The sequence below is a fragment of the Pipistrellus hanaki genome (genome assembly GCF_964339955.1).
Source record: "Pipistrellus hanaki genome assembly, chromosome: X".
Taxonomy (NCBI): domain Eukaryota; kingdom Metazoa; phylum Chordata; class Mammalia; order Chiroptera; family Vespertilionidae; genus Pipistrellus; species Pipistrellus hanaki.
Window position 1 is genome coordinate 73,550,964 of NC_140524.1, and position 25,809 is coordinate 73,576,772.

The 25,809-nt window shown below is 41.7% G+C and overlaps 1 protein-coding gene across 1 annotated transcript in view; it reads right to left on the minus strand.

Moving 5' to 3' along the window:
- The window catches only part of MSN (moesin), a 73,676-nt gene that overhangs the window by 20,853 nt on the left and 27,014 nt on the right, over window positions 1-25,809 (minus strand). The window contains exon 2 of the mRNA XM_084869645.1: window positions 5,321-5,404. Coding sequence (XP_084725771.1) covers window positions 5,321-5,404 — 84 coding nt within the window. The remainder of the gene's footprint in view (window positions 1-5,320; window positions 5,405-25,809) is intronic.

Sequence of the window (25,809 nt, forward strand, 5' to 3'; positions counted from 1 at the left end):
TGTGTGAATGAATCAAAGCTATACCTATTTTTGCCCTAGCTGGTTTGGCTCAGTGGATAGAGCATTGCCTGTGGACTGAAGGATTCCAGGTTCAATTCTGGTCAAGGCCATATGCCTGGGTTTTGGGCTCAATTCCCAGCAGGGGTCATTCAGGAGGCAGCTGGTCAATGATTCTCTCTCATTATTCTATCTCCCTCTCCCTCCCTGAAATCAATAAAAATATATCTAAAAACAAAACAACAAGAAACTATACCTCTTTTTGTCAGATTGGCAAAAAAAATATAGTGTGTAGTTTGTTTGTTTTTGCTGTGCTCTGGAATTTTAGTAATGAGTTAATGTGTGCTATGAGATGAAAAAGGTTGAAAATCACTGAAACAAGGAACAGAATTTGAAAACAGGGCCAACACCAAATTCCATGCTCTATTTACCATATCTATGTACAACCTGAGCTTCAAAGATGTTTCTTTAATTCTAAGTGGGGGAAGAGTTACATTTACTTTCCTTAAGGGCAGAGATTGTGTTTGATGGGTCTAGAGATCCTCCTTGAGACACAGTAGACTTTCAGTCAGTATTGAGTCAGTCAATGAATAGTTGAATGAATGGATGCTCTGAGATCTCACATTTTTCAAGAGCTTACCATCTTGAGGGAAGGGGGCAGAGCAGGTAAAGTTAGACTAGAGGCCCAGCTGGTGTGGCTCCATGGTTGAGCATCAATCTATGAACCAGGAAGTCATAGTTTGATTCCCAGTGAGGGCACCTGCCCAGGTTGCAGGCTTGATCCCCGGTAGGGGGACGTGAAGAAGGCAAGATCAATTATTCTCTCTCATCATTGATGTTTCTATCTCTCTCTCCCTTTCCCTTCCTCTCTGAAACCAATAATATATATGTACATTCTTTAAGACAAATTTAGAGTAGTGGTAGAGCCCCTGGCTGGAAGGAGCCAAGCAGAGGTTTCTCCAGGTGGAATTCATGGTGGTAGCACTGCCCCCTAATGCCATCTAGATAATCAAGAGCCATCTGAACAACTCTAGGCTTTAGACATAGAGGTATGTGACAGAATGTTGTTGTAAAACATGTTCTCTCCCCTCCTTACCTGTGAGCACACTCATAAGAAGAAACAAAGGTAAAAGTGGAGGAACTATGAATCTCAATTCCATTTCCCAGTAGTCCTTGGGTTTCCTCAAGCTATGGCTTCCCATAATTGCCTGTTATTTATTGCTGGTACCAACAAGGTGCTTCCTCTCCAGTTGTCTTACTCTCTGGTCATCAGCTAGATAATTGCTTGGTTTCAGGATGGCCCCAGAGCTTTTGTCAACCGGCCAAGAAGTCCAACTCCTTCCTCTTAGGCCCAGTTCCATAGGGAGGACCTCCTTGAATGATAGGTCTCAAAGGCCAGATAGAATGAACTTCCTCCTTTATATCTCATCAGTTTAGTGGGAAGAAATTATATCCCCAAAAGCCTGTGAACACATACTTCTGTGGATTCCTGCCTAGACTTGTCTTGGCCCCACAAGTGTCAGATGCTCAATTCTTTTTCCTGGAAGATTTTAAAAATAGATTTTAGAGAGAGGAAGAGAGAGAGATAGATAGATGATATAGATAAATAGATAGATAGATAGATAGATAGATAGATAGATAGATAGATAATAGATAGATAAGAGAGAAACATCAATCAGTTGCCTCCCACACATGCTCTGACCAGGAATTAAAACTGCAACCTGGGTATGTACCCTGAGGGAATCAAATCCACCACATTTTGGTGTACCAGGCAACACTCCAACCAACTGAACCACACCAGCCAGGGTTTCCTTGTAGTTTTACCTACATGTTTCCTTCCTACCTCACAGAATGACTGCCTCCCTCCTTCCTACAAGAGCTCCTCAGAGACCCCAACAAGAGAATACATCTTCTCTTGATTGTTCTCCAAGCCAAACAGCCTCATTTACCCTAAGCAGATTAGTACGGTGAGGAAAAGCTTAAATATTGTGTCAAATCTTTATTTTTGGAACTCCATATCACAACTTACAGACTAAATGGCATAGAGTGTATTTTTCACTTACCTTAAAAAAGATCATGTGAGAATTAAAGCACTTAGCCAGGGCTATTTTATGGTAGGTGCTCAATAAATGATATTTCTCAAAACATCACTGATCTTCCAGATGGGAAGTCATGAACTTCTTGGCTTTCTGCCTTTCCTTTCTTCAACCAGTATGAAAGATTCAAGGCTCTCAAAGGCTTTCTTTGGGAAGTAGTAGCTTTCAGAACTAGCATATCAATCTTGCCAGGGCTCCTTACCAGCTAGGCTTCCCTCAGAATCACACCCACAGTACACAAACCAAACCAACATTAAACAATGAATTTCTGATCTGTGGCTTTCTGAAATTAATAATCTTTTTTGTTTAAGGATTTTCCTGCCCGAGGCTCTAAATTATGCCTTTCTCGCCCTCCACATCTATCCTCCTCCAATGCAAATGAACAAAGCCTCCAGTGTTGAAGGTAGGAAATGGCTTGAGAGGGGTAGGGTATAAAACCAGGGCTCTGGGAAGATGTTTGGGTAAAGTCTGAAGAAGTCTCTGGTTCCCAGCTGCACCATAAAATCCACACTGACTGATACTCTCCCCTCTATAGCAGCTGTAAGAATGATATTGCTTTCTGAAGCAAAGGTCCAAACAGTCTTCTAGTATATGGACACTTTCTCCTTTTTGTTCCAGAGACACTAAGAAGCCTGTCCAGGAAGAAATATCCCACATTCCAGGTAGCTTCCCCTTCTCTACACATATTCCAACTGCTAATCATACTCAAGTGAGGCATTCCCCTCCTTTTTATAGAAAGGTATCAGGAAAACTAGCAGTAGAGCCAGCCCTAGGGCCCAATATTTCTAACTTACTATCCAGTGCTCTTTCAATTTCACCAGATTGTTCCTTTAAAAGCTCTCTAATAAAAAACCTTCATACAAGAGGAGAATGCAAAGCCTTAATATAATCAGAATGCATTCAGTAATTCAGACTAGCACTGTAATCACTTGTGAGCTACATGAATGTCAGCATATTACTTTAATTGTAGTAAGTGTGTGTTTAAATGTTCCTCTGTTTGTAATTTTACAAATTAAACATTAATGATGACCCTTCACTATTCAAAACAAAACAAATTCCAGAGAAAAAGCAAATTACAGCTAAATTCAAAGTTACATACTCTGAGGATCTTCAAGCCCCAAATCTATGTTATTAACAAGACAAAAAGTTTCATGGCATTTGGGAGTTATCATTTATTACATCTCTGCTAACCCTAGCTGGTTTAGCTCAGCTGGTTAGAGCATCATCCCAATACACCAAAGTTACAGGTTTGATCCCCGGTCAGGAATCAACCAATGAATGCATAAATAAATAGAACAACAAATGAATGTGTCTCTCCCTTCCTCTCTCACTCTCTCTTCCCTATTTTGTATTTGCTTATTGTTATTCGCAGCTATTTCTAATTTATCCTTTTGAACTTTATGTATCATCATAAACCACTATAACAAGTTTTTGGCTAACAAGTGAGATATAAACAATATACTCTTTTCATAACCTCAAAAAAAGCCTTTTAGTTAGGTATTAGACCAACTCTTTTTGGGGGGTGGGGAGATGAAAATACCAACCAGGAGAGGTTCAATAATTTCCACAAGGTTTAGCTAGGAAAATGAAGATTCTGTTTCCTCATCTGTAAAATGGAGTCAGTACTAATTTCTATACTCAAGGGCTTTGTGATAGTCAAATGATATAATATACAAAATGCCTGTCACAGTACCTGGTGTAAAGTAAGCCCTGAACAAACATCTCTCATCTGTATTCATCATAAACAATGATTTTTCAGTCTACCATGTGACATCAGGGACTTAGAGGGGCATGCCCAACCAAGTTTTCCTCACATTTCCAGCCATCTCTTCCTTCCTTTTACAAGGAGAGCTTGAAATAAACAGCCTCTTACCATCACCTTCCTCTCATTGTCTTTCCCCTCACCACTCAGAGGTATTCATAGGAATAGAATCATCTCATTTAAATATAACCTATTTTGTCTTTCTTCTTTCCCTTCTCAACTCTAGGGAAGTTCTCAGACTATAGAGGGACTCTGAGGGCAAAGGAGAAAGGAAAGCAAGAGTGCTTGGAAAATGCATCAAGGTAATATATAGTCCTAACATCCTGGACAGTGTCAGACCTCCACCTCACCAGAGGCTGGTGAGGAAAAGGAATAGCCTATTTAGAAGAATCCTAGCCACTGGAAATGGAACCACATTTTCACTCCTGAAAGTCTGGTCATAGATGAGACATTCCCTTGGCCCTTGGAGAGTCTTTGAATGTTGAAAGATTCTGTGGCCCCCACCTAGCTATTATATAGTACATTCTTTATGATAATGATGATTTGTAGCAAAGGGATACCACTTGGATTGGAAACAGGAATAACCACATCAATATCATCTCCATGGCATAACTACAGGAGACGAAACACCCTCCTATTGCATTCATCATCTTCAAGAGTGTCCTAAGTCCCAATATTCCTTTGAGGGAAATGTACAAAGAGCATTCAACCTCAGCAATAATAAGTTAGTTTCTGTGTACAAGAAAACAACAATGAATATGTGACAGAAGCCATGTGGTGCAGCAACAAGCCTGTGGGATTTAAATCCCAGCTAGATACCAGCTGGATGCAATTAAGTTACTTAATTTCTTAGCCTCATTATTAAAATGGAGAAGAGATCACTTACATTCTTCAGAGTGTGCTAACATATTTTCTGAATTTCATTTTTCAATTGTAGATTACATTCGATATTATTTTGCATTAGCTTCAGTTGTACAACATAGTGGTTAGACAAGCATATATTTCACAAAATGTTCCCTTGATATTTCAAGTTCCCATCTACCTACCTGGCACCACAGATAGTTACTACAATATTATTGACTATATTTCCTATGCTGTACTTTACATCCCAGTAACTATTTTGTAACTACCAATTTCTACTTTATCCCTTCACTTTTTCCACCCAGTACCCCCCCAAACCCTCTTCCCTCATTTTTAGAGCATCTAGCATAGAATAATACCCAATTCGCTTCTCCATTCTGCCATGTTCATGACCACGAATAGCATTAATCGGAGCCATCCAAGGTGCATGTTGGCAAAGTTAAACTTTGTCTCCTTTGTTATTAAGGCTGGGGTTAGCCTTTGTTTTGACCCATCTTAGAGGAGTGAGTAGGAAAAAAATTCCCAAGAAGCAGGCATTATAGTGGGAACAATTAAGATAAGTGAAAAAGACTTAAGGGCAACAGGACCTTCCGTCTGTCCTTACCTGGTCAAACAATTGTTTGCCGGTGGTATTGGGCTGGATGGCAAACTCCAGTTCTGCATCCATGGTGGTCACACGTACATTGATCTAGAATGGATCAAAAGAGGCAAGTTAGTTGTCTGGGTCTGTGCTCAGCAGAGCCTGGGACAAGTGTCTTTGCTCAACCACAGAAGAGGGAACTAAGTGCTAAGAACCTGAGCAATGTATTTTATTTGAAATATGTTTTTATTGATTTTTAGAAAGAGAGAGTAAGGAAGAGGAATAGAAAGATAGAAATATCGATGAGAGAGGAACATCATTGATCAGCTGCCTCCTGCATTTCCCCTACTGGGGATTGAGCTCACAACCCTAGCGTATGCCCTGACCAGAAATTGAACCAATGACCTCTTGGTTCCTGGGTCAATACTTAACCACTGAGCAACTCCAGGTGGGCAGAACCTGAACAATTTAGATTTTGGATGGCAAGGATGGGAGAATATTGGAGGAAATAATAACACAGTTCCTGCTTCCAACCAGCTTACTACTAAAGAGAAAACAACATAGCAACAGAGCAATGCTTACTAAGGGGCAAACAAATTTACAGCTTACTATCAAGAGGAAGCAAGTGCTGACTGTGTTTCTTCCAGGAAGCCTTCCCCACCTACTCTAGCCAGCCCCTACTCTTGTCTGCAGCATCCTCTTTACACCTCTGATTTACAGCCTAGATTATCTAAAGCACTGGTCTTTGCAACACGAAATTAAGGATAGGATAAAGAACACTGCGTTTCAGGCCGAGCACTACAACTGCCCTAATCTATAACCTTGGATATATCTTATTCCCTTCCTGGACTTTAGTTCCCCTCACCTGTTCGAGGGCAGGAATGGGGATAGCGATTAGTCAAAAACATTAGGTGATATCCAAGGACCATTTTGGTACTGATACTAACTTGCATTGTTAATGCTTCTTATATTTATGTCTTAGGTGCAAGACAGGAAAGAAGCCTCAGCAGAGGTAGGTGTATTATAGTATTATAGAGGTGCTACCAAAGCCAAGTTAGCAGACAGAAAAAGAAAAGAAAGGCCCAGATTTAAAACAAAAATAAAAAGAGGCAGCCATTTGCAGGATTTCACAGTGAAAGGAATTCTAAAGACAAAATAAGCAGGTTTAGAGAATCTTAGGAATAGAGTCAATTGGCGAAAATGCGCAGTTGAGGGCTTGGAGCCACCAAAAAGCACACATTCACAGAGAATAGAGAAATGTTGACAAATACTGGAAAGAGGGAAACTTATGTTCACAGGAGATAGAGGGATGTTGCAAGGTAAGGGGGAGAGAAAGAGGAGGGTACCACATGGGTTTTGGACTTTGAAGCTGATATTCTACAAAAGAGCAACCAATTAGAAAAGCACAGGGTCATAAATGGGGAAAGGGTCCAATTAGAAGGGAGCATGAAGAGACAAAGAACTACAGCAATTATAAACCTTAGAAAAAAGGGGTTTAGTTGGTTACCCCCTTGGGAACTCTTCCCTACATGGGATTCTGTATTTGCTTCCAATAAATTTCCACCCTTTTACTAACAAGTCCTTTTTATTTTAAAAAATATATATTTTATTGATTTTGTACAGAGAGGAAGGGAGAAAGATAGAGAGTTAGAAACATCGATGAGAGAGAGTCATTGATCAGCTGCCTCTTGTACACCCCCTACTGGGGATATGCCCGCAACCAAGGTACATGCCCTTGACAGGAATCGAACCTGAGACCCTTTAATCCCCAAGACGCTCTATCCATTGAGCCAAACCAGTTTCGGCCTAACAAGTCCTTTTAATCCACAAATGCTATTCTTCAAACTTTGTGAGGCAAGAACCTGCAAGGGAGAGATCCATTCCCCAAACCCCACCTTCAATAGGCACTAGCAAAAGTACCCTCCACCTTTATGAATAGATCCCTTATCTCAAGTCAATGATAGCTGAAATTTCATCAGTACAGATTTGTTCCTTTGGCTGAAAACTTGGTAGTAATAATTCTAATAGCAACAATAAGTAGCAGCTTTCATGTATGGAGACTTACTAGTCACTATGCATTCATATACACCACCCAATTTAATATCAACAATCACCCTGTGTAGTAGAGAGTATCATCTCCACATTGAGGATGAAGAAGTAGATATGTGTCTAAAGTCACATTACTATTGAGAAAGACGTGGTTTGAATTTAGATTGAGGTCCAAACTTCAAATTTAAACCAATATGCTAAACACCTTTTACATAAAAATGTAAAATGTCTCCCACTAAAAGAAATCAAAGATCTTTTAAAAATTGTTGGACATTTTTCTTAAGTAATCTATATGGCACAACCATAAGATGGGTTGTTATATGATCATATAAAATTTTTATGAAGAGTACTTCATACCCAGAGAAAATACCTTAGTGATATTAAGTGAGGAAGAGTAAGTACCAAGATTGCATGAGCTCAATTTTGTAAAAACTGCATAGAGAGAAGATTAGAATCATGTCTAAGTGTTAGTTAGGGTTGATTTTGGGGTGGTGATCTTCTCCATTTTCTAGGATGCTGACTTACTATTTTACTAATGGGGGAGTAGAGATTAAAAGTAGAATTGCCAAATATGCAAATCCCCTTGGAATGGGTAACACATTAAGCCTTATCAGTCTTTGACACCTCTAGGCCTTTCCTGAGCACAGGGGTCAGTTAGTGGGGGAAGCGGAGGCCAGACAGCCATTTTGCTAGCTAAACAATTCAATGAGGACCAGGTCTGGGGAACAACTTTGTAAATAAATCTCACCAGGGAGCCAGGGAGGAAATCTATTTCAGGAATGACAATGGGACAGGAAAGGCCCTGAAGGCAGGAACAAGTAAGGCAAGTACCCTAGTGGGAGGCAATGGACAAGGTTAGCCACCTAGACTCAGTGTTACCCTAGGTTTCTTGCCAATCCAGTGACCTCCTTAAAAGAGGGCCTCATAAGGCAGGGGAAATGAGGCCCAATATGCTGAAATTTGGCCTCCGCATCTAGCCTCAAATCACCATTGAGCTGGGTCAGGAGAGACTTCAAAATACCAATGATTGAGGGAATAGGAAAAAGCAGAAATGGGCCGAAACCAGTTTGGCTCAGTGGTATAGCGTTGGTCTGCAGACTGAGGGGTCCCAGGTTCGATTCCGGTCCGGTGCATGTACATTGGTTGCGGGCACATCCCGGGTGGGGGATGTGCAGGAGGCAGCTGGTTGATGTTTCTCTCTCATTGACGTTTCTGGCTCTCTCTCTCCCTTCCTCTCTGTAAAAAATCAATAAAATATATTTTAAAAAAAAGAAAAAGCAGAAATGGGACAGTGAGTCTTTTAGTACATTGGACTTCATTCTCACCTCAAGGTTTCTGTCTTACTTAGAGTTACCACTCCAATACCCAAGGCTATGTTAGCACATAAAATATTGGCTAAGTGAACAGTACTAAGCAAGGGGATATAAAAGATACATATAGCATAGCATACAGATTCATAAATGGGAACATTTTACAACTTGACCTTTTTGTGACACGGACCCTTTTGGGCAGTATGGTGAATTCTATGGACCCTTCTCAAAATACTTGTAAATATATGAAATAAAGTAGATAAAAAGAAGACAATTATATTGAAATAGTTATAAAAACTTAGTATGTCCTTTATTATAATTTTAAGTAATCACCTAGGATTTGACCTTATTAGTTACTACTGCTATAATTTCAACTGTGTTGAGTATAAATAATATTTTGAGAAATCTACAATAACTAATTTGTGATATAAAAGTTCCTTTATTTCCATTGGTGACAAAGTCACAGAAATTGCCATTACTACTTTTTTTGGCCTACATTCATAATTGAAAGAAGGGTTACATTTCAGTGAGAAGTTAGTGAAAACCAATATGTAATTTTCCCACTTCCTAATCAGATAACATCTGATAAGAGCTTAATAACCTTCACACTTCATATTATATCCATGGATCCCATGGAGACCCAAAGACCCCAGGTTAAAGAGCTTCCTATAAATTTCAGTTTACCCAGTATTAATGGAACACTATGTTTAAGGAACTATGGGTTAGAGTAAAGCTGTAGGACCAATTCCTGACCCCAACACACTTACTGAATAACAGAAAACTGTTATATATAAAATAAAAAAAAAAACATTCTGAGAAGTTATGTAGTAGAAGAGAAAAAAACCTTTTGTGGAAATAAAATACCATAGTTCAGTGGTATTTGCACTGGTCTCTAAGGATAAGATGGATTCTGAAAAAGGGAGACAGTGGGAATGGGGGTAAGAGTACCCAAATGTCCTAGGTAGAGATGTGTGATGCCCCAGAGGATACAGAGATGCAATGGCCTGCTTAGAAGCAGGTATGCAGTCTTACTCCAAGGTGAATGAGGCCGACATAGTGAAGAATAGGTAAAAACTGGGAAGGTAAGTAGGTGGAGGGCCTTAAGGGCTATACTAGAAAGCTTGGCCTTAAACCTGTTAGCAATGGCCAGTAGTCTGGAGGTCCTGAGCAGAGTGGGGCTGAATATGAATAGGATTTTTTGGAAAAAAGCACCAAGAGAAGAAACTGAGGAAAGGGATGGGACTCCAGGGCCACATTCCATAGCATAGGAGTAACCTTTAATAAACACTATTGGTAAGGTTTTTTTCAAAGAAAATAAGCCAGTGTCTCTTGCATATCATGTCAATCAGGGGTTATGTCAATTTAGCATCTTCAGGGCTTAAGTTATATGCCCAAATATTGAACAAAAATATTTGTTAAAGAAAAGGGATTAAGAAGTACAAATTGGCAGTTGCAAAATAGCCACAGGTATATAAAGTACAACATAGGGAATAAAGTCTCTTCAATAAATGGTGTTGGGAAAATTAGACAAGTACAAAAGAAAAACAAAAACCTAGAGCACCAATGACACCATACTCAAGAATAAACTCAAGATGGATAAAAGACTTAAATGTAAGTTGTGAAACCATAAAGAAAACATCTCAGACATCTCTAATAGCAATGGTAGCTGATACTTCTCCTAGGGCAATGGAAACTTAGGAGAAAAATAAACAAATGAGACTAAATCAAAATTAAAAGCTTCTACAAAGCAAAATAAACCATCAACGAAACAACAAGAAAGCCCACTGCATGAGAGAACATATTTGCCAATGATACATCTGATAAGGGGTTACTATCCAAAATATGTAAGAAACTCATATAATTTATCAAAGGAAGACAACCCAATTTAAAAATAGGCAGAGAACCTAAATAGACATGTCTCCAAAGTGGACATACAGATGGCCAAGAGACATGAAAAAATGCTCAAAGTCACTAACCATCAGAAAGATGCAAATTAAAATGACAATGAGGTATCACCTCACACCTGTCAGAATGGCTACTATCAACAAAGGATAAGTGCTGGCAAGGATGTGGAGAAAAGGGAACCCTAGTACACTGCTGTTGGGAATGCAGATTGACACAGCCACTATGGAAAACAGTATGGAGTTTGCTCAAAATTAAACATGGACTTTCCATAATAGAATCAGGGGCATAGAAAGGGAGTGAACTGACAATTCTCGGGGGGAACGGGGTGAGCGGTGCAGGAAGAGACTGTACAAAAATCGTACACCTATGGAAGAGGACAGTGGGGGGTAGGGGGGTAAGGGCAGAGGATGGGGTAGGAACCAGGTGGAGGGGAGCTATGAGGAAAAAAAGAGAAATAATTGTAATAATCTTAACAATAAAGATTTATTATTAAAAAGAAGAAGAAGGATCTCTTATCCTTTGAGACAGCATGGAGGGACCTAGAAAGTATTATGTTAAGTGAAATAATCCAGTCAGAGAAAGACAGCTATCATCTGATCTCACTCATATGTGGACTCTATTGAACAAAATAAACCAATGAACAAAATAGATCCAGAGATATAGAAGCATAGAACAGATTAATGAATCTCAGAGAGAAGGCAGAGGTGGGTGGGTGGGGAGAGATTAATCAAAGAACTTATATTAATATATGCATAACCCATGGACTCAGAAAATAGTGGTGAAAGCCTGGGGGTGGGGAAAGGGTACAGGGTTGAATGGTCAATGTAGGAAAAGGAGGACATCTGTAATACTTTCATAAATGAAAATTTTTAAATGAAGTCAATAATATTGTAATAATTGCATTATAATAATTGTATGTATTGTGTCAGGTGGGTACTAGACTTATTGGGGGTTTCATCTGTAAGTTATATTAATGTCAAACCACTATGCTGTACACCTGAAACTAATATAATAATGGTCAATTGTAAACCTATCTAATAAAGAGGAAATATGCTAACTGACTGCCACGCCCTCAAAGATGTGGCACTCACAGCCACAAGATAGTGGCACCCAAACCCCTTGGCCCCACCAGGGTGGCAGGCACACAGCACCGCTGGACCTGCCCCCAGGTGGGTCCAGCCGCTCCATGCACTTGCCTCCAGAGACCACTAATCCCCTCTGCTTCCCAGATGCCCAGGCCCACCCAAGGTGCAGGCAAGCCTCAGATGGCAGCTGCCCAGCTACCCAGGGCTGCCTGAGCTCAGGTAACCAGGGCAGGCCGAGGCTTGCACTGCCAGCAGTGGCAGCAGCAGAGGTATGATGGGGGCTTTGCCTTCCTCTGATCACTGGGCGGCCTCCTGCCACTGAGGGCTCCTGGACTGTGAGAGGGGGCAAGCCAGGTTGAGGAACTCCCCCTCCAGTGCATGAATTTTCATGCACCGGGCCTCCAGTTGAAAAATAAATAAATAAATAAATAAATAAATAAATAATAAAAAGAATGTTTCTTAAATAAATCAATTGATAGAATAGAACACAGCCTAATTTAGAAATAAGCATGTCAGCGAGGCTAGTGTTGTCCACATGTCATCCCACAGAACAAGGGCTCTTCTAAAGTTCTCAGTAGAGAACTAAATCTGAAGATGTCCAGCTGAATCCAAACTGAATCTACTTTCCCAGAATTCCTGCTCAGGGTGTTTGCCATTCCACTGTGGCTACTCCTCCAGAGAGAGCAGCCTGAGGTTTCCTGAATTTCACTGTAAAGACAAATAATCTTACATTAAAAACAGAAAAGAAAAAAAAAAACAGAAAGAAAAGCAAACATAAAGGGACTTCTATTATTGCCACCACTTAACTCAAAAGAACGTGTGAGTCATGAGGACAGTCATGGGTCTGTGCCACCTGGTTTTCTGTATGTCAGAGGTAAGGGGAGAGAGGGTAATAACATAACTGGGGCCTGAACTTGATAGGGCAGAAGTTTTTATCAAAGAAGATCCCTTTTTCTCCCTTAAACTAATCTCCCTTAGACTAATTTGCAGGCCACACAGGGCCTACTAGATGCTCACCCTAGTGAGTACCTACTAACTTTTTGGGTCTGACCTCTGCAATCTCAAGGAGAAGAGAGTTGGGAGGCAACAATCTGAAAATAAAGCCTCTGAAGTCAACAGAAGTTTTCAGCAGCCCTCCAGCTTAAGAGTGGAAGGTCTGGACTCAGTAGGATAACATTTCAAGATAGTCCCTAGCAGAGGACTTAATCCCTGCCTTAAACCTGTCTCTGAAGAACATTAAGGGTTTAAGAAACAAACAAACAAACAAAATGTCTGGGTGTGGTTGTAGGGGGTGTCACCCTCTCAAACACACTTAGCCCTCTCACCCCCAGCCCAAGAACAATAAATCCACTGTTATTTATTAAACAATTGAACAAAGACACTTCCCACACCAAGTCCTTCACTGGACTAGCAAGACCATCTCAATGATTTACCATCCAAATTTATCAACAAACTGGGATCTTTCTTGTGTCCCCCGTTTGCTGGCCTAAGAAACAAAAATAATCAGGCCAGATGCTACCGCTGCCTTGGCTGCAGTAGCTGGGGGTACTTTGGTCCATGGGCCTGGACAGCTTCAAATAATGGACCTTTCCCCCCCCCCCCTCTAGAGCTAGGAATACCTAGGCCACAGTGAAAAGATCAGGGTAATGTTTCCCCTCACTTGCTCCATGTCACTGAACATCAGGATGGCTCTTTCCTGGAGAAGAGGAAAGACAGGAGAAAGGAGAGGGAAAGCTCAGTAATGGCAAGTAACCTGCCTGAAGCATGGACTTGTAAGCCAGAGAGAATTGTCATTACTGGTGTTATCATGAGTGAGGAAACAAGTATATAGAGGCAGGTGATATAAGGATGGAAATGAATACTTATTGAATACTAACTATCACCCACTGTCTCAATATCACTGAAGCCACATTTACTCATGCAGCAAATAGTAAAGATGATGGGTCTTCTGAACATCCCTGAGCTCCTTCCATGACTCCGCCCACCTCTCTGATCATGAGGATTTCACTTCTTCCTTCAGATACCACCTTGCCAGCTATTTTGGCCAAGGCCCAAACACCATAACATAGGAAGCCTGGGCACATCTGGGAAGCACTGCTTGGAAGGCCCCTCTCTAAAGTAGAGCTTCTGAGTCAGCCCAGTTGGATCTGAGCTCAATGACCTCACACCCGCACCCGCACCCGTCCCGCCCCTGCCCCATCTGCCACCTCCTCATTCTCCCTGAGGGTCCACCAGCTCTGATTCTTCAGTGGAGCTGCTGGTATAGAGAAAGCAAAGGTAAGTGGGTGAGAGGGGCAGGAGCAGTACAAGTCCTACCAGGGCAATCCCAAAACTTTAGTCTCTTCACTGGATAGAGAGTAGACACTACAATGTCATCCAAATTGCCTATCCCAATCATTTATACTCCAGCAGCCACAATTTCCTGCTACCAGAACTGAATCAGGGCAGGGCCTGGTCTGTCTTGCCTCTTGGGATGACTGCCCTGCTTCAAGCAGCTGTTTTCCATAAGGGGGAAAACAAGGACTGCTTTGAATGTCTAGCCTAGGAAACATTCTCCTCCTCCCCCTCCTCCGCCACTGACTCACTCACTTCCCAACAATTTAGCCTCTTCCTCTTGACTTGGAAGTGGTACCTGGTACAAAAATTATCTGTTCTGACCTCTTCCTAACAATTTCCAGACCCTTACAATTAGCAAGAACTGCCTGGAGTTAACTCATCCTAGGCCTGTGCCTTTTCCCAGTCGTTTCTAAAAAAGAGAGCCACACCCAACCCATGTACACCCATACCTTAATAGGTCAGCAATTATCTTCAACCACTCAAACTGCTGCAAAGGGCATGGGAGACAAGGGCCCCCTTTCACTTGCTTTAGCCCAGTCCTACCCTCCAAAAGCTCTCCAAAAATAACTTCAACTTGGAGACAAAGGCATATTGGAGAATGTTACTCCTCCAATTACCATATATTTAAAGGAGTAATCACAAACATAACTATTCCCTTTTAGAAATGAGATCATAACTACTTTGTCATTGTGGGAGGAGAGCTCAGAGCAGAGGCCAAAGTTGTAAAGGTCAGAAACAGTGAGGTTACCTTAGCAAGTCATATCTTCCCCCTTAAACCAACCTTAATCGCATGTCTTTTGCTAAATCTCAGACCGAGGCAGGTTCCCATTCTTCCTCTCAACACATGAAGGTCAGGGAGGAAACTAGCTCCTCATCATTTGTATTGAACTCCAGGATTTACTTTCAAAATCAGCTCAGGCAAACCAAATCCCAAGAGCGAACAGCATCCAAATCACTACCCCTCACCCCAGCTCATATCTCCTTTCTAGGCACAGAGGCTGTCCCACCACCTCCTTAGCACAGCCATTCCTCCTGTTTACATTTCCTCAAGATTTTAATCCACTCATCCTAGACTCCCAGCTAGCTCCTCCACAATGACACCCTTCTGAACATTTCATCCCTATTCTCCAAGAAAATAAACAGTCCAGAATCCCAAACTGTCAGATCTGAAGTTACCTTTCCTAGATCATTTGATTCAAACTGCAATATACTACAAAAGAAACAGGTCCAATGAAAGAGGCACTAGCTTAAGGTAACACCACTCCTATGTAGTGTGAGAGCAGGGATGAAAAGCTTGACTCTTGATGGACTGGCTTATTTAATAAGCCATAGGATCACTCTGGCACTTAGAAAACAGTAGACATTTCAGGCTAACTACTGTTGATCTGGAAAGACTATGTGGAAGAGTCTGGATCAGCTTGCTTTCATGAAAAACTCTAAACTAACACTGCTTGGAAATCCAGACTTCAACAAAGAGCAGGCCTACCTATCAAGCTCTGAGATATTCACTATCATCTATTCTAGGGAGACTAAACCTTTTATAACAACATAGAAAAAAACTCAAAGGTCTCTTGTTTGTAGGACAGCTTCTTTTGCCAAAACTTGGGTAGCAACTCATTGGAAAGGTCCAAAGAATAGCTAAGACCTAAATTGGAGGTTAGGGAAGGTGGGGCCAGGGTGAGAAAAGGGGGCACAGCAGGGAAAGAGGCAAGAAATTTGAGGAACAGATTTATATGCGGGCAGCCAAGAACAACAGATTCTTCAATTCCCATAAAAATGTGAAGCTGCTGAAATAAAAGGGAAGAGGACCTATCATTAAAATAAGTCTCCTAAAAGAGTAAAACCTCTCAGGGGCCACACCCAGCTGGGCTTTAGTCTCAATTTCCTGCTTGACCCAGCTTCCTGCTTGCAAGTTTCACAGGAAGTATTTGTAGACTAGAAACAGACCATTTATAGCTGCCTAAATATGCCAATTCTGCCTAAAGCACCAGAAGAGGGCTCTGTTCTCTCTGCTCAGTAACACACCACAGCAATCTCCAGCATCGAAGCTCTGAAGCACACTGGAGTTGATCTATACCTCGGCTTGGGTTCTACCCACTGTTCACGGAACTTCTACCCTGTCCTGTCCTGTGTTCCTACGTGTTAAAATTGAAGCCATGATCAGTCAAGTATGGGGGCAGAGGGAGGCTTCCAGACCAAGTCAAGAAATTCTGTTTTCAGTCCCCAAACTAGGCTAAGGCCAGCTTCCTACAAATCTTGCTGGCAGCCAACAGCCAAACTGAGGAACCCATAAAATTTGAGCTCTCATCCCAGAAATAATGATCTCTGCTCTTTAAGGAGCAAAACATGTTATAGTAGAAAGAGACTTTGGAGCCTCTTTGAATTTCTTTCTGAAACACTGTTTCCTAGTCTATAAAATGGGTCTAAGAATATCAACCTTACAATAGGGTTATTACAAAATTTAAGTTAAAAATAATAGATATGGCCCTATCTGCTTTGGCTCAGTGGATAGAGCATTGCCCTATGGACTGAAGGGTCCTGGGTTCCATTCTGGTCAAGGGCACATGCCTGGGTTGTGGGCTTGATCCCCAGTCTCTCATCATTGATGTCTCTCTCTCTCCCTCTCCCTTCCTCTCTGAAATCAATAAAAATATATTTAAAAAATAATAATAGACATGAAGGTACTTGGCACATCATAAGTAGGTACATGAAGGTACTTGGCACAGCCGTATTATTATAAATATCCGACTTCTCAGGAATGATTTTAAGCAAAAATTTTTTTCTACTGTAGAGGGGGCTAAGGGCTGCCCAAGAAGAGAGCCCTCCTAGCTTAAAGGACTCATTCTCTTTGAGGGCAAACTCTAAGATGTAATTGGAATTCTAGTTACTTAGACCATGCACATCAAATACACATACACATAACATACCCTTACAGTATATTTTCTATTAGATAGACTTTTTATAAAAATTTTAAATTCTTTATTGTTGAAAGTATTACATATGCCCCCTTTTCCCCCACTGACCTCTCACACCCCAACCCGACCTCAATTGCGAGGTATGGGAATTTCCCCTGAAAAGCAGAGCCCTGAGGGGAGGCATAACACAATAGAACACATAGACTACTTAGTCTTTTTTCAAAGCTGCCTTATCTTCTTTCCTTATTCTTGGCTCTGCCTTGCATTTTCTCCAATCCTACAAAAAGTCCCCACCCTCTCAACGCTGCTCACCAGGATCTCCAGTCTCCTTCAGCTGGTATCCAGAAAAATCACAAACTGGGTATGCAAACTGGCTCATCAGATTCACTTGAGGAAATTTTAAAAATACAGATCCCTTGGCCTCACTCAGAGATTCTGATTTATTATATAAGAAGGAGATTCTGATTTATTATATAAGAAGCAGGGCCCAGGCACCAGAAATTAAGAGCCTCAAATAATTCTAAGATCCAGCCAGATTTGGGAACCTCTGGCACAGAATATAGCTCCCTGAACCAACCAGCCTCTTCTGGGATGGTATTCATATGACTGAAGGAATTCTTGTTGGAAGGGAAACACAGAAAAGTAGAGAGCAACTATGGAGACATCTGGGCTGCTGGGCCTGGAAAAAATAGCTCTCCAAAGTTGAATATAATCAATCTCAACAAAGTTCAGGAATGCAATCAGTTCTGCTACTTTCCCCAAACCCCTCTAGAATATTGTCCCCTTATTTGTAAAGTGGGGCAAGGATTATCTTTGTCCCTCCCTACCTAGCATCATCACTCCCACCACTACAGATATTACTGTACATTAAAACAATGTCTCCATTGTAGGAGAAACATAACTTTGTATTCTGAAAACATGGGTGTGAGGTCCAGGTTCACCATTAACAACTTCTCGACCTTCCCACCTATAAAATGGGCATAATGATGCCAACCTGGCAGAATGTTGTGGAGTGCTAATGCACTGTTTCCCAAACTTAAGAATCATTTGGAGCACTAATATAAAAATCCAGATTCCTAAACCCCCTCCAAATTTACTGAAACTGGGCTTTCGGGAGAAGCTTGGGAACTAGTAGTTTTGCCCCAGGTTATTATTATCCTCTGGGAAGTTTAAAGAAACATCACCTAGCACAGACATCGCTGAGATGAGTGAGATAAGGGGTGGGACCAGAGGTCTGGTCTTAAAATATTTCTTGGTCCACAAATCCTCATTACAGAAACCTTGAGATTAGGAGTGGGCTCTGCAAGCAGAAAGGGAGGAGAAGACTTCGGAATTCCAATCAGAAAGCTAAGTGGTTTATCATCCCATGTAGTTAAGAATCAGACAGTTGGAGGAAACAGTCAGTTTAGATTCCCCAGAAGCCAAACATATTGATCAAAATGTTCTACTTAGAGCCCCAACCAAAGCCATTTTGAGTTTTCTGCCCATTAAACACTTCACGTACACTCTTTCACAGGAGAGCTTTCAGGCAAAGAACATTTTTTAAATGTCACTTTCCCTTTCCTGGATGCTTTGGGAACTTGGGCAAGAGACATGATGAGAGTGCCCTGCATTTGCATACAGATATGAGCAGGTTAGGGTGGGGATGATGGTGGGAGTCTAAGATAGATGTGATTAATAATGATGCACTGGAACTAGCTCACACTGGAGCTGATCACATGCATCTCTTCACAACTCCTCCTTCAAAGATGTATTGGTAGCTTGAAATCAGCCACAATGAGAGTATTTACACCATGGAATCAGTAAACCATGGCTTCACCAGAGTTTATTATTAAATATTTACCAGCATGTGAGACATACGTGAGATAAACATTGTAATGACAAAACTGAGTCTCAATAAAGAGAAGCAACTGCCATCTTCTAGTTGCATGACCTTGGCCAAGAGCCAGGTCTGTTTTACTAGCAAGAAATCTCTTGCTCTCTGTATCAGTTCTCCAGGGGATTAGGAAGCCTCTCTTGTCAAGGAAAAAGTGGCTGACCCAAAGGGATTCTCCATCAACTAAAGGCAAAACAAGGGCACCTGGTGTGCTTGTTGTACTACCAAGGAAAGCTTGGGGTAAAGAGCCCTGAACTGAAACATGAAGGCAACAAGATGTGAAGGCAACATCCACACCAGAGAAGAGAGACTGGAGTGGGGCAAGGAATGGTTTGGAAAGCCTCAATGGAAACCATAGCACATCCTTAAGGTCTCTTCACAAATATGTGACAGAGCCCTAGCCAGTTTGGCTCAGTGGATAGAGTGTCAGCCTGCTGATTGAAGGGTCTCGGGTTCAATTCTAGTCAAGGGCACATATCTCAGTTGCAGGCTCCTCCCCTCAGCTTCTAAAGGTCCTTTCAGCATTGCTATTACAAGAAAAGAAAGCCTGCCAATTCCCATGGTGGGGAACTGTGAAGAAAGACCAACACAAGCAAAGCCCCAGCCCTAAACCCTGGAGAGCCCCACAGCCTCTGGTGACTGAATTCAACTCTTCAGGGGCTCGTGGAAAAGGCAACCAATCAATATGTTTCTCTCACATCAACATTTCTCACATTTCTCTGCATTTCCCTCTCTCTCTCTCAAAATCAATGGAAAAATATATTGGGTGAGAATTAAAAACAAAACAAAACACAAATATGTGATAGAGGATTGTGGGTTCTGGAGGGAAGCCCTGGAGCACTTCATGACCTAGATCTCTTTAAGTTTCAGTTTCCCTAAAGTAAATGGAAATAACAATGCCTACCTCACCAGATTATTGTGAGGACAACCTTAGTTTTACTTATAGGAAAGGACCTAGCTTGGCACTTAGCATGTATTAGATGTTTGATAAATTTTTGTTCCTTTCTCCTGCAAGTTCATTATCCATCTCAGATGCTTACAGAGCCTATGGCTTGCCATTACACAAAAATAATCCCAGCATCATGTGCATTGTTCTTTGTAATTTAAAGAAAGCATGCGTTCTCTCACTAAATCCAACTCTGTATGAAAGGCAAGGCAGAGATAAGCACCATTTTATAAAAAGGTTAAATAGAGACTCAATGAGGTAAACAGCAAATTGCTCAAGTATAAAGGAGACAAGACTAGAATCCAGGTCTCCCCAGCTACCAGTACACTGTTGTTTGCCTTTCCAGGTTCTTTTATTAAGGTTACAAAAGGGTTCTTCCAAAGATTTACCTATTATTTATTTTATTCAAGAAATCTAGTGGCTTCTAGCTTTTAGCTCTGTTTCAGGGTACCGTAAGAGGTTCTCTCCTTGGGATGGGAGATCAGGCAGCACAAGGTGGGAATAGACTTTTTGTGGTGGAGGGAGTAATAGCATTAGCTGAGAACAAACAGCCAAGAAACAGTAGGCCATAAATTTGTTCTGGTTTGGTCCCAGTCACCTAGTTCAGAGTGTCCTCAACTATTGTCTTGCTCAGTGGTTTTAAATTTTGTTACTTTTCCAGCAGCTCCTTGCCTCTTCACTCTCAAAAATAACAAAAACAAAAACAACCCCCCCCCCCAAAAAAAAACAACTTGCAAGACACTTCGAAACATGGAGTACATAAAAGTAGAACTGTTCTATTTGAAGGAGGGGCTGCAGCTCCCTAGATAGTTCTGCCAAATACAGTTTGCAAATCAGCTTGGGGGAAGGGGGAAGTTACAAGTCTAAATTTCCAGAATTCTACTTATCTAATTCTGCCACTGATTCCTTATGGGGCCTCTGTTTCCCCATTTGTAATCTGAGATGATTGTACCAATCAGCTTCTAACGGCCCTTTCAGCATTGTGATTCCAGGAAAAAGGAGCCTGGAAATTCCCAAGGTGGTGAACTGTGAAGAGAGACCAACACAAGCAAAGCTCCAGCCCTAAGCCCTGGAGAGCCCCACAGCCTCTGGTTACTGAACTCAACTCTTCAGGCAGTTACTCAACTACTAGGCAAATGGTGTCTGGGCGGGTGGGCAGACAGGCAGGAAGACAGGCGCCACACCCTCCCTTGCACAGGAAGCCAGCTACATCCTCTTTTCCCCACCCCAGGCAGAACATCTCCAAAGGTCCCCAGAAGAAGTAGCGGGGGCAGGGAGAAGAAGAGGATAGGGCCTAAAAGAAAACTGAACATGCAAATCAACTAAGTGTGCTAGGAAGCCATCTGAACCCTAGGAAAGAACAACAAAGTAACCCCATTCTATACTGGGGCCCAGCTCCCTGGACAAAACCTAGTCAAAATGGCTATCGTTTCAGGAGTCAAAAGGCATAGGCTATTACAGTGGGTACTGGGCCCATTCACTCCTTGTACTGAGTTTCTCTAGTCTAAAGAGCTGAGCCTCATTCACAGGTACGTACAGTTTTTTCTTAGGGTAAGAACATAGACAAGCTGTGGGTGGGTTGGGTGTATACATGAGTGAACACTAGAAAATACAGGGACTCTTCATGCCTCTCAAAGCCAAGGAGGTAGGTATCAATTCACATGACCACACCACCAAGCCCATTTTCCCCTTACCCGCCCCCATACCCTGTGACTGGGGCCCAGCCCTCCCCACATCCTGTTCTCAAAGAACACATGACTGCCTAGGGAAAGATATTGTCATTTACCACACTTCCCCTCTCTGAAGGAGGCTTTGGTTGACTGAGGAGGGGGCTGGAGTTCTTTAGGCTGAATAATCTGCAGTAAATCTCCCAGTTTTACAGACAGGGACAGGAAGGGTAACAGTTAACACTCGGAGCATTTTTCACAATCTGAGGATCCATGCATAGAGACAGAGGGTGATGGTCCAAAGTACTTCTGGAAAAATGAATTTTCTGGAAAAACACAAATTGGCAACTTGTCCAACATTTGGAAACTAGAAGACAACATGCCAATGCTCTTCCTTGATTAATGAAGCAGAAGATGCAAAAGTACAATAAACTTATTTTTTTTTTAAAGGTTCCCAGGTCCTGGTAGGTTTCTCAGTGGTTAGTGCACAGGGTCACAGGTTTGATTCCAGAGTCAAGAGCACGCGCCTGTACATGTGTCTCTCTGATGTTGATGTTTCTCTTTCCCCCTTCTCCCTCCCTTCCAATCTCTCTGGAAATCAATGGAAAAAAAATATCCTCGGATGAGGATTAAAAACAATAAATAAAAGGTTCCCACCATCACAAGTCTCACTACTCATGGTTTTAAAATGGCAGTGTCAGCATTTCTGTTAAAGCAGCATGATTTTCAGTTTTAATGGGCCTAGAGAGCCTTTGGCTACTCGGCAAAAGAAAATGACGTCAACCCCATATGAACAGCTCCCCCCAAAAAATCAGAGGAAGGGATGGTGAGGTGGTATCATAGCCTGAGCCCACTCATTGTTCAGTTTTCCTTCACTCCTCTTTGAAGAGCCGACTCTTTGACTCCCCTTTGTCTTCCCTTCCCAAACTATAAGCATCTGATCATCTGAATGTGGCTGAACATTCATGAATATTCAGGAAGGGCCTCCTTAGTCATCCATGGTGAAAAGTCAGAAGGCAGATGCCATTACACAGTGCTGCCTCACTAAATGCAGACCTTCAATGCAGCATGATACTTGGCTAGGCTTGTATAGAGGACCTTGGCTGACCACCCTGAAACAGGATGACTCCAGTCCCACTCAGCCTGTCACTCCCCCACACCTAATCTTGCAGTCCAATCTAACTATTGGCCTCATCAATGACAATCTTTATCACATAGACCTTAACAAAATATCAACAAATAGCAACTGCCTCTGGTGGACGTGCTAAAGACTGAAAAATTGGCCTTATAACTATCCTAAGTATTTCTGTTTATAGCTACTAATTCAGTCTTCATTTTTGACATGATCATCTTTCCTAGAAACAGAGGTATAGAGATCCCAAATAATGCCCATGAGCCCTGTGGGTCCATGATTGTTTTGGAAAAGTCCTGGGATAGAACACTAAGAAAACAGGAACATGATACCCAGCTTATTAGTTGTGGTCCCTATGTAGATTGCTATAACTTCTCTAAAAAATATATTTGCTTATTTTGAGTTGATGAAGCCACATCGTGCCCTTCAAGCCACAAGCTAAGTTACCAATTTACTAAGACTGGCAAAAATTGCCCAGTCGGCATGGCTTAGTGGCTGAGCAATGACCTATGAACCGGGAGGTCACAATTCAATTCCCCGTCGGGGCACATGCCTGGGGTTGTGGGCTCGATCCCTAATGTGGGGCACACAGGAGGCAGTAGATCAATGATTCTCTCTCATCATTGATGTTTCTATCTCTCTCTTCCTCTCCTTTCCACCATAAACACAATTTTTGCACCCCCTAATGCTGAGGTGAGCATTCATGAAACTACTCACGCCCCCACACACATATACATATCAAATAGCAGCAGGAAAGATGCACACCATATCTCAGCAGCCTCCCTAGTGGCCCAGGCAACAGATATTGCTCCATAATTAAAGCAAGCCCTACAATTTTACCTACAATTCTAGTAAGGCCTAGAAAATCAAATAGGGCTACCTCTTATCTACCTTATGTACTTTAGAAAGTACCTGCATCCCTGACACAGTCATATATAAATATACACACATGCTGGATCGTATACCACCAAGTTATCAAACACACAACATAAAGCAGGCCTTGAGGTAATTCTAATCCTTACACATGCACCTGTGTAAAAGCGAGTAAGTGTGTGAGAATATTTGTTGTTTGGAGCAAGCAAAAAACAGACAAATTAATGGGGGAATTAACCATTCCATACAGCAAGGGCCATGATAGAAATAATCAGAGGAAACTGGAAACATAAAGGGGGTCCCAGACAATAATGGAAAAGACAGAAAGGCAGAAGGTTTCTAGAGGAAGAACCAACATGTTCTGAAGGATAAATAGGATTTTTACAAGAAAAAGGTATTAAAGGGAAAGGGTAGCTCATGGTGTTCAGGGAAGAGAAATAGCATGTACAAAGACTCAGAGGCAAGAAACACAATGCATGCCTTCCAAATGCCATAGGGAAATATACAGTACAGTAGGTACTCGGGTTGCATCAGAGATCCTTTCCTACAGTGCGATGTAACACGTTTTTCACCGTAAGTCGCAATCCATCTACATAAGTATCTATGTCACTCACATGGAGCACATACATAGCGGTAATGAAGTGAAACAGTAAAAAAAATTTAAAAGAAAGATAACAATTCCTGATCTTTAATTGTGGTTAAAAAAATAATAATAAAAAACATAAAGCACATATATACATACATCGAAATGATGGAACGTTTTTTATTTTTTATAAATAAATGGGAGATGGCGAAGTAACCTCGAAATGATGTACATCAAGTCGGACGTAATCCGAGGACTGCCTGTATGCAAAACCCCTCCTTTCCCAGCTCCCTAGCCCTTTCCTTAGAGTCTATCAGAAGAGAATAAAGTTGAGACATTTCTGCCATCGTATTAGGCACTAGCTCAGATATGGGGAAGAGGTGTGTCACAGACAGAAACAGAAACCCCTGAAGACCAAGCATAACAAGGTGGTCTAATACACAAGATATAAGTAGGAAGCTGGTTGTTTTACACAGAGCCACTGAGACACCAGCTTAACTTAATGAGCACTCCCTACCCTAACTCCCACAAAGCTTGGAGCAACCATTCTCCAGATTTCAAGGGAAGTCTATCACAACCTACTTTCAGTCCATATGGAAAACATGTCTATCTACAGATAGATCTAGAAGAGTGACCAGACTAAGAGAGCTCCCCTGCACCCACACCCCATCACACACACAGAGAGAGAGAGAGAGAGAGAGAGAGAGAGAGAGAGAGAGAGAGAGAGAGAGAGAGGAAGAGAAAGAGAGAGAGAGAGAGAGAGAGAGAGAGAGAGAGAGAGAGAGAGAGAGAGAGAAAGAGGAAGTGAAAATTACTAGCACAGCAAGGGCTTGGGGTGGATCTCAGCCAGTGCTGCCTGGCTTCTTCAAAGTGGCATGATTTCACATATTGTTTTGCCCTCTTGAGTAAAAGTTCCTTTAATCATTTTCTCCTCTACACATCCTCTGTTCTTCACACACATAAACCATTTTGTCTAACCCAGATCTCATATACCTCTTTTCCTTTTCCCCATCCCCTCATCCTGGGACTTTCAAGGCTCCTGAGAGCTGGGGTTCCTCTTCACAAAATGAGAGAGAGAGAGAGAGAGAGAGAGAGAGAGAGAGAGAGAGAGAGAGAGAGAGAGGGAGAGAGAAGAGGTTCTCAGACTATTTCTCCCCAATTAACTGCAGCGGAAGGCACAGTGAGGTTTGTTACAAACTAAGCCAGTCATTGGTATCACTATTTTGAATATCAGTTTCCTTGTCTATTAAAAACTCATACAGAGCCGAAACCGGTTTGGCTCAGTGGATAGAGCATCGGCCTGCGGACTGAAGGGTCCCGGGTTCGATTCCGGTCAAGGGCATGTACCTTGGTTGCGGGCACATCCCCAGTAGGGGGTGTGCAAGAGGCAGCTGATCGATGATTCTCTCTCATCGATGTTTCTAACTCTCTATCCCTCTCTCTTCCTCTCTGTAAAAAATCAATAAAATATATATATTTTAAAAACTCATAGAGATGGTACAATATAGGGAGTACACTTACAAATTATAGGTAAAACCTAACTATGGTCCTAAAGTTCTTTGATTTAAAATACTTAGAAGGGGGAAATATGATGAAAGGAATTAAGAGAAATTTATCAAGCACCTTCATTCAATATGTCAGGTACCCTTTGAGGTATACTTTCACAGTCATGAGCTCTTTTCTCTCTCATAAATCCCAAAGAAGTGAGTATCATTATTATCCCTATTTTAAAGATAGAAAACTAAGGTTAAAAAGGTTACATGCTGCCAAAACCGGTTTGGCTCAGTGGATTGAGCATCGGCCTGCAGACTGAAAGGTCCTGGGCTCGATTCCGG